This window comes from Pholis gunnellus (assembly GCF_910591455.1).
Source record: "Pholis gunnellus genome assembly, chromosome: 19".
In the NCBI taxonomy this organism is placed as follows: Eukaryota; Metazoa; Chordata; class Actinopteri; order Perciformes; family Pholidae; genus Pholis; species Pholis gunnellus.
Genome location: NC_136546.1, coordinates 14,284,042 through 14,297,431, shown reverse-complemented (window position 1 = coordinate 14,297,431; position 13,390 = coordinate 14,284,042). Strand labels below are relative to the sequence as shown.

The 13,390-nt window shown below is 42.1% G+C and overlaps 1 protein-coding gene across 1 annotated transcript in view; it reads left to right on the top strand.

The window, feature by feature from the left end:
* LOC306711377 (steroid hormone receptor ERR2-like) overlaps nt 1-12,296 on the top strand; it is a 33,371-nt gene extending 21,075 nt beyond the window's left edge. Inside the window, exons 4-7 of the mRNA XM_079180288.1 lie at nt 2,514-2,624; nt 3,094-3,255; nt 8,700-8,969; nt 11,582-12,296. Coding sequence (XP_079036414.1) covers nt 2,514-2,624; nt 3,094-3,255; nt 8,700-8,969; nt 11,582-11,826 — 788 coding nt within the window. The 3' untranslated portion in view covers nt 11,827-12,296. The remainder of the gene's footprint in view (nt 1-2,513; nt 2,625-3,093; nt 3,256-8,699; nt 8,970-11,581) is intronic.
* The last annotated feature ends 1,094 nt before the right edge of the window (nt 12,297-13,390 follow it).

The following is a 13,390-nucleotide window of genomic DNA, read 5'->3' as shown; positions in this document are numbered from 1 at the left end:
TAAAGGAAAACACAGCCACTTCAATCGGGAATGTGCTTTAAGGTTGCACAAGTCAATAAAGATATTGAATGTGAAAGGGAAGCCGGGGTCAGGTGGCCGTAAAGATTGCTCCTATGCAAACATGCCTCTTTGTCTTTCAACACAAACGTACACACACACACACACACACACACACACACACACAAACACGTTGAGCAAGGATGGACTGTCAACCAGTATCTTTGTGTCTCAGGTCGTCTCTTATATTAGGGGCACACTGTACTGTACTGTATGATCTTACCGAGCTCATAACATTCAGCACACAACACTTCTACCACCTCCCATTCCTCACCCCTGCATCCATACTTTGGCTGCCACACTTTTTAAAAGGCCAGCAATCGTAACAAAAAAAAAAAAAGATCTTGATGCTTTCAAGGTGATCTGTTGCCCCCATGTCTCACACTACAGAGACACGACCTGTCCAGATTTTCTTGGAGCATGGGGGGCTGCTGTGGTTTTGGGCCTGAGGTGTGGAATGTGGTGCTGACGATGACACAACCACCCTCCTCCCCAGCCCCTCGACGAGGGGCCTCATCCAGCTGTCTTGTTGTGGTCAGATTCTCAGTACTGTGCCGTATCACATGGGGAGGAGATAATCCCGCACTGGTTGGATCAGGCGCTGGCTGGGACAGGCATAGCTGTCAGGGAGGGAGATGTACACCCGATGCTGAGCGGCAGAGAAAAGAAGAGACAGACGGAAGGGAAAGTGAGAGAAAGAAAAGCAGAGACCTTGCAGAAAACTGATACATGCAGCCCAAAACAGCAGCTTGTCCTGTCTTATACCCCGACCCTCCCATTCTTCAACATTATCTCACCCTCTTTTTATTTCTTCCTTTTCTGTCATTCTGTCTGCCCTCCTGTCTTGGTTCTCTGCCGTTTGCAGCGCCGCTAAGCTGTAAACTGAAGCTGGTTAGCGCTGAGCTCTTAATTCTTGTCAGCGTCTATTAATTATGGGCCAGTTGGATGTTCCAGTTCAAACAGCCCCCGCAGATTTTGGAATTCTAACTCCGGCTGTTTGGTCACTTGTCGCTTGTCGCAGCCACATGACCCTGCAGCCTGCAGCGGGGAAAAGAGTGTGTGTGTGTGTGTGTGTGTGTGTGTGTGTGTGTGTGTGTGTGTGTGTGTAGGTGTGTGTGTGTGTGTGTGTGTGTTTGCTTCTGTGTGCATGCATGTGAGGATGGTAGTAGACAAAAGCAGCAACAATTTGCTGTGACTTAGTCTGACAAGTCTATCGTTCACGAATTTAAGGTATACACCTGCTTAATAAGTTTCTGCATCACACAAGCTTATCGTTGTGAAAGTCTTTACTCACTGCATATCCCTTTATTAGGCCTATGTGTATCATTAGATAGAGAGAAGCTTTCAAATTGATTTAATATCTGAAGTACATGTGCACTGTTTCCTGAAGCTCAATTTATAATTTTAAATTTACCTTAACCAAGAGTAATGGTGAAAACAGCGACTAAAGCTCCATCTGTCGCAAACACAGTTCCTAGCTGCCTAACTGACTAATTAAAACCACATCCACATGTGTTCAAAGAACAAGAAGTCTATTTGCAAGCCTTATTGATTACTTTAAGGCGTACAAATGGAAAGCTGTGTTAGGAGAGGGGCTCTCGATTTAGCTTCAATCTGCCAGGCATAAAATGATCTCACTGTGTTTGCTGGGAAGAATGAGCTCCCTCTGGGCACGGTGGGTAATTAGGTTAGTGGATAGTCGGTGTCAGGAAATTGAAAGACCATCCTAATCGGATTCTTTTGTTTCCAGGGGAATCAAAGGAATTTATACGAGTCACTGGGAAATCTCACACGACTCAATTCCGCTTGACCATGTCAAATCTGTTTGCGCTCTCTCAATGCTCAAACAACTTTTAATACAAGGGTGTAAATCCAGCACATATGGTGCATCTGATGTGTCCTCTGAGGTGGCTTCCGAGATAGTCCCCGATATGTCCGTTTGTATACTAACTAGGTACTTACACTCTTCCATCTGCAACAGGGAGGTATTGAACTATTTAATTTAAAAGGAAATAAAACTTGATTACAATGAATGCATTTATTACTAGTTATGCAGGAGTAAATTAATATGTTTAACATGCTCGGTATTCCAGTTAGCGATATATACTAAAAGTAGAAAAACATTTCTGGCCACAGCTGTATATGATACTTCAGAAGTAGTCCTCAGTTTCATAATGAATGTAAAGATAATAAAAACACACAAATCCTTATTTCCAGCATCACATACATACAGGTACATACATGAAATCCGATCCCTGCATTCTAAGCATTTAGGAGCAGAGGGCTGCTGTGAGGAGCGATCCTTGAGATTTATGACTCAGCAAAATATATGCAAATAGTCTTCTATCATTGGAAGTAATTTCAGATAAAGTAAATGATGTAACTGCATAAAATTGTCTTTTAAAATGTCTTTGGTGTGTAGCTACCATTTATACATGTATGTGTGTTTTTTGCAGGTGTGCGTCTGGACCGGGTGAGAGGGGGGAGACAGAAGTACAAACGGAGGTTGGACGCAGAGAACAGCGCCTACCTCGGCCTCGGCATTCCCCCTCCAGCCAAAAAGCCATGTGAGTCACACAGTTTGTTCTTTTGGGGGGTTTTTTCCTACCTCACACAGCTTATTGTTGCAGATTTGGGGGGCAGCTTAGCAATACAGAAAGGCTTTTCCTTTTATATCAAAGCAGCAATTTCCCAACTTTGGGCGTTTATAGAAACGTTGGGACTTTGAGGACTGCAATTAGAAATGTCTTCATTTTACAATGTACAGTGACACATTTTTGGTAGATGGATTTTCATTGTCATTGGGAAAGAGTCTGTGATCAGTTGTGCTATTGTCAGATTCATCACCAGGCTAACCTGCTACTTTTATGACTAAGCACCGTTTATTATGACATGCTGGACTAACACTCTGCAGATGTATTTTTATTATTTATTTATTTTGTCATTTCTGTGCCTCAGTATTATCCAGCCAACATTATTATTATATAATAATGTCTCTCTTCGCTCTCTCTCTCCATTTCTGCATCCGTCTTTCAGTGACGAAGATCGTTTCCCATCTGTTGGTGGTGGAGCCAGAGAAGATCTATGCCATGCCTGACCCCACCATGCCCGACGGAGACATCAAGGCCCTGACCACGCTGTGCGACTTGGCCGACCGCGAACTGGTGGTCATCATCGGCTGGGCAAAACATATCCCAGGTAGAGAGACATGACTGCTAATGAATGGCTGTGTTGTCTGGGATATCGTTTTCGGATCATATTATATTTCTTGATTCAACCATTTCAAGCACATATACGATTTTTTTCCAGCGTTACGACAAAAATCAATAGATGAATCCAAAATAGAAAAATGTTGTTCTTGTTTTTTTCCAAGACAAATACATTTATGGCATATAGAACTAGAATTATCTGACCTGTTGTTTGGGTAAAAAAATCTAAAAATGTTGTAATTACTGAGATTTTATTCATGAATTATATGTTGTTGGTAAAGTAAGAAAGTAAACCCACATTCGTACTTTAATTTGCTGGAACGATACAGTATGAGATTACTGAAGTAGTTCACCGACTGTTTCACACACATAAACACCCCCACACACACACACAGACACTCACACACATACACACAGGCTCACACAGGATAATTAACATCTGCTACTCATCTGCACCTAAGGGAGAAGCTAGTCCCATATTCTAAAATCTAATCAATAAAGAGCAGCTGAAACCTGTGATTTGACTGGGTAGGGTGGGAGAGTCTGGGGGGGGGATCCGCCCCTGTGTCAATGTATTCCATTTCAATCCCAGACTTAAAGAAGGCAATCCTCTTACTTACTTAAGGAGACTACACAGTAAAATTGATTTATTTAGGGAAATACTGATGGATTTCCCCGTTTTTTGACGAATTCTTAAATTAGACTTGTTTTGCAAAATGTTCTGAGATCTTCTTTTCTTTTTATCGCTCTCAGTTGAAACAGACACTTTGGGCTCCAGATTGTTTGAAGGGAGCGCAGGTTGCACTCAGATACAACCCATTGATCCAATCAACTGTAGTATATACAAAATTGCACATGCTGCCAAGTCAACATTTTTTGAATGCAATGTAGCACTGCAGCAAGCAAGTTTCATTATCAATTAACTGCTAATTTGTCTCTCCATTAATCAAATAAATGGCCATCACAATTTCCCAGAGTGCAAGATAACGTCTTCCTGCTTGTTTTATCCCACCAAGAGCATAAATCCCCAAATATATTACATTCATACTAATAAACATAAAAAAAATCCTCACATTATAAGACTCTGGAACCAAAGAGCTGAAACGATTATTCACTTATCAAAATAATATAAACTATAATGCAATGTCACGTAGTAAATTAATCTATTCATAAAAAACAGACAACTAAGTACAGCAACTTGATGTGTTTTCCTACCTGTGGATGTATCACCCATTTCCCAGTTATTAGTTAGAGAGTGATCCACAATCAAATTCTTCGTTTTAATCATACGGTAGCGGCAGAGATGCAGAAATGAATTCAACCGTCATATTTTTCAGTTACATTTTTTATGTATAACTATTGATCTTCTATGCTATGCAGATCTAAATCCAGACCTGACAGAGTTATTAAAGGGGTATGTGTGACACTCTGGGGACATTCTACCCAGGGCCACCGGGTCAGAGTGTCACCAAGTAACGATTAAGACAAAAGGGGTCCCTACAGTTTAACAGTCCACTCCCACCATTACACTCATAGCCCACTGCGCAAATGGCCTTAACGATGAGGTAATAAGAGTCATTACTGCAAATCGCTCCATTAATGTAAAAGTCCTTCAACATCCAGATGTGGAGACCTGGGAGGGAACATGCAATGCTGAATATGTTACATGTTGTCATTTTGAAGACTTAAACTATGTGTGACGAACAGGCGGGCTCACGGCAACTTACTTTAATGTGCACAAGTTTGCTCTAAATGGGAAAGCAAAAGTTGACACCAAATAGAAATTAGAATCTTTAGAAATAAAACAAATAAAAACAAGTTTTCCTTAAAAAACTAAACTCTTGGGGGACGTGGTTTTCCTCTGTGTTTTGAAGCAGAAGCCCAAGTTAAACATGTTGGAGAGGAAGGCTGTAACTCATCGCCAGGCTGCCATTGATTGTATGTTACACACACTGTCGTGAAAATGGAAACAGCAGCACGGTTGTAATGTGGTCAGACGTGGCCACTCTTTCGTGCAGCTGTTGACACGCACATACCCACACACACACAGACATTTAAGTGCACACAACATGTGTAGATTTATATTCCAGGCAGCAGCATTCAGCGCCCTCTGGTATTTAATGTTCAGTCAGTTCAGCATCGCTTTCTTCCTCTTTACTCTCTTTTTCTCTGCCACTCACACACACACTCTTACTACTATCATATCTTTCACACACACTCTCTGGCTTCCTTGTTCTCTTGCTCCCCTGGCTCTCCCCCTCCTACTCCTCCGGCTCACATAGGGCCCTCTAGTCTCATTATTACCTCTGTCTTTTTATTAGGCCCATTAGGGCTCTTAGGAGGCCTGTAATGATACTAAATGAATAGAGAGTGAACTGCTGTCTGTTTTAGACCTAGCTCTCAATGACAGCTTCAAGCTTCACTGCCAACCACTCAGTCTCTTCATTGCACTGAATAGGGATTCAATTACTTATCTGATCTGTACCTCTACTGTACTGTTGCAAAGCCAGAGCACTCTTCCTTTCTGCAAACAATCACTAACATCCCATGGTATGCTGCGGAGTGATGCCTTTAGAGAAATAGGCACATGATATACTGTTAAATCATATGGTACAGTGGTTCAGTATGACCTGTCACATTTCAGGGGGTTAAATGCAGATTTACAGTCCTAGTAAGTACATTTGGTTCACCGTCACTAATTTCAGGGTTACCAAGACAAAATGCACTTTGAAACTGGAGACCGGTGTTTGCAAGTCCCTCTTGTGGTTAGTTAGGTTTAGGCAACAAAAACACTTTCACTTGCTGTTGCAAATTAGTAGCCTATATGAATTTCTGATTTTATAGGTGTAAGAGAAAAAACACCATCTCATTAAAATGCATAACATTTTAGAAAAGCAGCATGTAAAGTATTACGACTAAACGGAGCTAAAAACCAAACCACAGTACACAAACTAGCTAAAGAAAGATAGCTGTATGTTGCTCTCTCACCAGCTAGCTTAACTAGATAGCTAAAGCAAGATAGCTGTATGTTGCTCTCTCACCAGCTAGCTTTAGCTAAAGGTAAATATACCTAGCCTGCTTTATCTCTAGCTGAAAATGTTTTTGAACCAATTTTTTGGTTAATCAGTTTGTTAAACAACATAACATGAGGCAGTTGCCACAGCTAATCTAAGCTAGTTTGAGGTATTAGCCTAGCTCAGCAGAGTGTCAGTAACTGCCATCTCAGCTTCTTACTCTAGTGAATTCACACAATTTGGTGAGTTTATGTTGCTTTTAAATCACATAATTAAATGTATTAAACTGTAGATTGATTTTTATTTCGATTTCGTCCAAAGGCAGAGTGCCGTATCTGCATTTTTAATTATCCTGTATAGTCTAGTTTCCCTGCCAGCCTGTACACTTTACAGTTTTTCCTTAATTTCTCTTTTACTGCTCTTTGCCTTTGTAGGGCAGCATAGTAGATAATAATTAAAGTTCACATAGTGTAGTGGAAGCCTGTGGTATCCTTGTCTCTGTTCATGCTTTTTGCCATCACAAGGGGAGAAAACTGCAGAGATGGAGACAGAGACATTCCCTAGTTTGTTCAATATTGTGTCATGTTTGGTCAAACGGCAGCAAATCAGTATGGTGAAATATTGATATTTCATCAGGGGGAATCACCCTCCACAGCGACACTTAACTCAGCCACCTCCGGGCGACACACCTGAAGCTCCGGGGCGACCCCCAGGGAGCCAGGAAGTCACTCCATCGCTTCAGTAAATTGAGTGGAAAGAAAAAAACACACACACGGGCTGGGGAAAAGAAAAGAATGATAAAGAAAAGGAGGAGACAGCTTAAGAGGGTGATGCCTATTTCACAAAATGTGTAAAGAAGTGTAGAAATAAAACGCTGAGCAAAAGAAATGGTGCCCCAAAAGATAGAATAGATATGATTTATGAGGTTTGATTCGTTAAACACTGAATCATTGCTCTAACTTTCTTATACATTTGTCCTCCCTCATTATTCTGAATACACCTTATGGGATTAAAGCCATTAATTTTCTTGCCTTTTGGGGATGGAGAGTAAATTCCTGAATCCCTGATGCAGCGTACAGTATCTACATTCAGTGATCCCATAGTCCCTCCATCCCCCCACTAAACGTGTACCGGATGTCCTCCATCAACTGTCTGTTTGTCAGATCTGAGGCTTGGATCGATCCCCCTTTCGCATTCGGTGGACTGATTACAATCTACTAATCAATGACACCCCCAGCACTCTTTTCTCTCTGTCTGTCTATGTCCCCGTCGTTTCTCTATTTGCTTGATAAGAACCATCGGGAGGACCTCTTTTAAGTCAACCTGCCCCATTCCCCTCCATACAACCTCAGATTTAAGTAAGCGGCGTGGTGGGTTCATGGCCCATGGGTCAATACCCCCAATCACCTTCCTATTCACTATAGAGCAGTGAAAGGTATTGTGGCGCTTGAGGTCCTTTCACATATCCGTCTGTTTGATGTGGCGGGTGTGAATGTTGGAGAAGAGAGTTGATGGGTCGACCTCGAGATCTTGGATGGATTGTTACCTCGAGTGCAGAAGGTTGAACACAAGAGACAAAAGGATCAAGAAGGTGTCTATCAAGTGGAATATGTTTCTGTTTTGTCTCACCTTTGCTGGATTGAAAATCTTTCACATCACCACACCGTTATGCCTCTCCATAATAATAATAATAATAATAATGCCGTTCATTTAAAGGGAAGTCCTGCAATTATGTGTATGAATGTGGGCTTAAAACCAAGAGAGTAGATGCAATCCCCTAAACTCCTTGTTTATTCCTTTTTGGCCTCGTTATAAATCCAGATTGCCAGATTGCCTCGTTCTTGAAAATTGACACGACTAATTGATTAACTTTATATAAAGAAAGAACCCTGAAGGTGACATAAACCAGAAATACTGATCAAGTGACAGAGGCCGCTTTTTATTTAGTCAATTTTAAAATGCAGAATTCATGTATTTTGTTCTGAAGAAGAATTAATTTATTATTCTCTCTTCTGTACCATGACGTGAATAAGAGATGAGGAGGTTTAAGAGTGGATTTGTCCTCACTACGGCGGTGTCTCATGTGCTTATGTGGTGGCTTGCAGAGGGCTCTCAGTCTACGGTTGATGGTTGAAGCGCCCGTGGCTCATGTTTCAAAGGCCTCCATACTTGACTGATTTATATTCCTCCCTTAAGCCACCGCATACAGTCATCGGCCTCTGTTTCAAGTTGGACTTCTCCAGGGACTATACCGGGTTGTATACACAGCCCATAAAACATCCTTAGGACAAAGATGTCACAGTGCATTGAGGTTAATGGGTTTATCTCCTGATTCGTATTGTGGTTATGCAGTGTGACTGCAGCAATACCTAGAAAGAAAATCTCCAAAGATTAATACATTTTCTTTTCAATTCTGCAGGTTTTTCCACTCTCTCGCTGGCAGACCAGATGAGTCTACTGCAGAGTGCCTGGATGGAGATCCTGGTGCTGAGCATCGTGTTTCGCTCGCTGCCCTGTGAGGACGAGATCGTGTACGCGGAGGACTACGTGGTGGACGAGGAGCAGGCGAGGATCTCAGGCCTGCTGGACCTGCACGTCGCCATCGTGCCGCTGGTCCGACGCTACAAGAAGCTGCGCATGGAGAAGGAAGAGTTCGTCACGCTCAAAGCCATCGCCCTCGCCAACTCGGGTACAGTTAACTCCTCAATCCCACTGTTGGTCACTAGTGATGCGCTGCTGCCAAACATTGCCCAGACACACAGAACTTTACTTTACATTGTAGTGGAGACACCAACGTTGAAACACACTCAGTCTAAACACTTAAAGCTTCTTAAAGTGGAAATTTAAGGAAAATATAATAGAAACTATTTTAGAGCTTACTCTATAAAACAAAGTGTTAAACATGAATTACTTTTAGTTTCGGTACTTGACTTTTAAAATGATATGTTTAAAGGTATCATCAAGAACTTGGATTTTTATTGTAAATTGCAGTCAGTTGCCAAACATCCTTTATTTTGGTGTCATGAGCTTGGCAGGATGGTATATCTCTATATTAAATCTTAAATAAATCTAGATAGTTGGCATTCAATTAAAGCAAACAAAGAAATAAAACAAAAAATGGCAAGTGATTGTCTCTATCTGGCGAGCCGATCACTTCCACGCTGAAGGAGACCTGATAAGAGGGGACAAAAAGGTCAGGAGCACGGTTGTTTAATTCAACGCTCTCTGTGTGTGAGAGTGTGTGTGCATCTCTATTTTAACTTTGTGCACATGCGTGTGTGCGTGTGTGTGTGTGTGTGTGAGACTGTCACATTGCGCTCTCATTCTCTCCATCTCCATAACAGTGGCTGCCAGCGCGCCACAGCCGAGGGAGATATATTTAGCATTTCATTAGGAAAACAGGGGCTGTCAATAAAATGTGTTAAGTGGAGTGGAATGAGCGTTGGGGAGCGACGGGCCTCGTTTGTTCCAATGTGAAGACGCTGCGCCCGTATCGACAGTTTGCTTTTCATGAGGCCAGGCTGTCCCCCACTAATCAATGCCTGTTAGGAGTCTTTTCTCCTGCCTGACTGAAAAATGAAAAATGCTGAGGCCAGAGCTTTAGTCTTCTGATGACAAACTCTCCATGGGAGAGTGGAGAGAGGGGAGGATAAATGGGAAGGGGAGAGCCGGAGGGAAGGGGCGGGGGGCGCGGGGGGGGGGGGGGGGGGGGGGGTTGATGGAAAGACAGGGATGTAAAGGTAAGGGAGAAGTGTGAGAGAGGAAGGCAGGGGTTGAGGGGGAGGCTCAGGGAGGGCGAAAGGGCAGCTTCGGCTCGTTTGAACACAGCCTCGGAGAGCTTCGGCTCCAGGGGTCCTGTGGGTGTGACAGCTGTGGAAATTCATGGCCATTGATTTTGTAATTAGCGGAGTATCGATGGGATTGAAGCCAGGCTGCTGACGGATTACATGGAAATTGTTTCTTCAAAGTTAGTTTTGCATTCCGCCCCTAACATCCTTCAACACACACACACACACACACATATGAAAATGCTCTCCCTGTGCATTTACACACACTGACACACATTTGAAAAAACATGTTCTTTCGTCGTCGTCGTCGTCGTCCCCTTCCCCCCGCCCCCGCCCTCTCTGCTTCACACTCACACACATGTGCTCACACAGCCAAACGAGGATCAGATCAGAATTAACATGAAGGTTTCAAATGAAGAGAGCTGGAACACATGTGCGGTCCACATAGCCTAGTTAATTTCCCAAGATAGAAACGCAATTTACACAGAAGGCGACTGGTAAAAGAGACTTAATCAGTCAGTTAGGAACATAATTAGCCTTGTACTTTCCTTTTTTCTGCCTCATTTACATGTTTATACGCGGTCTTACTTCCCCCCACAACTTTCATGACACATAGCGGAGCTGATCTAATTCACTTCAATCAGCGGCCACGTTTGGTTCACCGTCAGTACGGTGTGTTTAGGATGATACGAGTCGCTGTTATTCTGTTAGATATAACAAGATGTATCGTTTCAAATTCAATTATAATACTGACTTGAGTTCACATTGTGTTGTGCACAATTGTATCAATCAGTTAATGAATTGTGGATATGATACATAGGCGGATTAGACCCGACACTAAATTATATGTAAATCTGTGCAGTGAAATTGGTTGAAAGCAAACCACTGCTTGTCCATTAAAACGCTCTCTGTCAGCTTGTCCTTTGGAGGACAAGCCTGTTTTTTTTGTCCCTGACTTGTAGACTTATACATAGAGAGCAGTTTTTAATAAGTCTCAACTGGTTTTATTTTAGAGCCCATACATAAGGGGGCCAACTGCTCTTTCTTATGGAAATGAAGGCCATCTGCCGCCATCATTCAGCTGAACGATATCCTAGTAATGCAGCCATCTGAATTCATTAGCAGGGGGGATGTATGTGGTCCATGATACCAGAAGAAATGAATCTTTTTCCTGTCCCACCGTATATTTATACAGACCTACAGTACCTCTCCCTTTCTCTCCCTAGAGCCCTGGCCACGCATAGGCATTTATTTAAGGAGCGTCATTAACTACTACCAAGAGAAAACCTCTCTCCAAAATTGCATGTTTGCAAAGACTGACTTTAAAGGCAGCCGATGCTGCGGCAAAACACCACCTTGTTGTTGTAGATCTTTTGTCATGCTGGAGATCGATAGAAAATGTTTGCTTTCATTCAATACATTTTGTCATTTAATATGAAGCTTTAAAATCAGGATAATATAAATATTTTTTTTTTCTTCCTTCCATCCCTTCCCACCACCTTTCTCGCTCCAGACTCCATGCATATAGAGAACATCGAGGCCGTCCAAAGGCTGCAGGATTCTCTCCACGAGGCTCTGCAGGACTTTGAGGGCTCCCAGCACCCAGAGGACCCTCGACGGGCAGGCAAGTTGCTAATGACCCTGCCTCTGCTCCGTCAGACCGCCACCAAGGCCGTCCAGCACTTCTACGGCATCAAAATGCAGGGCAAAGTCCCCATGCACAAACTATTCCTCGAGATGTTGGAGGCCAAGGCTTGACACCTGGGCCAGATGTTTGACAGACGGCCGCATCACTCAATGGGAGGAGAGGGACAGCCCATCAAAAAATAAAAGGTGGTGTGCCAATTGACAGTGAAAGGATGAAGCGTGGACTACTGAGTCATTTTAACACTTTTAAATGGTTATAAACATAAAAGAAAAAGGGACTTGAAATGGTTTTAAAAAGGGTGAATATCAACCTGATTGACATGGGATCACGATGATGTATATAAAGATGTTGTGTACAGAAATCAGGCAACCGAGGTCTTGTTATAGCCAGAGACCCATTGCTCTATATCACCTGAAGCTTCTGTGAATTTCTTTCCTATCTTATTTTCATCTCAAAATGGAAGTATGTTAATATAAATGTCCTGAAGAACTGTACGGCTACGTAGCCACATTATGTGCTTTTTTTGTTTGTTTCTTTCGTATTTTCTAATCTCAGTTGTTAAAGCAATAGTCTCTAACTGGTCTACATATAATATGTGTACTGTATATTGTGTGAAATTGCACTTGGCGGGTAGGGGGGGGGGAGAATTGTTAGACATATTCTTATATTCGTCATCAAAGAAAAGCGACCAGGGGTCTGTGAGATTCTCGATTTCCTCGTAATATATTTACCTCGTAGTAGCTTCATCAACTCAGCGGTTGTAGTCGACTTGGTGCTTACAGAAGGACACTGGTTGGCTGGGAATCATAGTTCACAAAGAGTTTGCACTAAGCATCTATGAATAACGTGGCAATAATGGGTATTGTATTAAGTCTCAGTCAGTGTTGTTTTTTTTAAATTATATACACAAAATTCACTCCTCACTTCTCTCTGTCTTCAGTGTTACACACAAATATTGGCAACTTAGACTTAGACTGTGAAAAATACACATAAGTAATATTCTGCGCTGAGAATTTTAGAGGTTTATTTTATCTAAATACAGGTACAACAACAGCAACATCTATGCAATTTAATGCAATCTAAAATCCCTCTGTAATGCAACCTGATAGCCCTGCAATAAATACTACCTTTGTGAAGTTTATAATGTTCAGTTTGTGTCACATAGGTGCTGATTCAACTCCGGTCATTTTTGAGTCCACAGTTTGTGATGGTGCGGTATTAGATTGCATTATATTGTATAGGTTTGGCTTTTTCTCGTATCCATCCCTCTTTGTTTAGGTTGTAAGTTCAAACAAGTGTCACTATATTCATAGCAATAGTTCCACAGCTAATCACAAGTCTTTTCTTTTTTCTTTTTGGTCAAAGCATGGTAGCCTCACGCTTCAAATCCATTAATCTGATGTTATATTTTGTGGGCTACACGTTAAATATTGCGGCTCTATATTGGGGCGTAATTTCTCCTCTTTTATGACTTTGCCAACTTTGAAACTTTCTATCTTTGACTGTTGTGATCTATCAGGTGCGGGGGGGCAAGTTCAAATAAAAGTAACGTTCCTTTTTGTTTTTAAACTGAGGGTGTTGAGTCCCTTTGTCTCCTTGATACGTAAAAATCTCAAATGGCAGACTTTTAACAGATGGCTGCAGGTTTAGATGTTCGTGTGCAACAATATAATG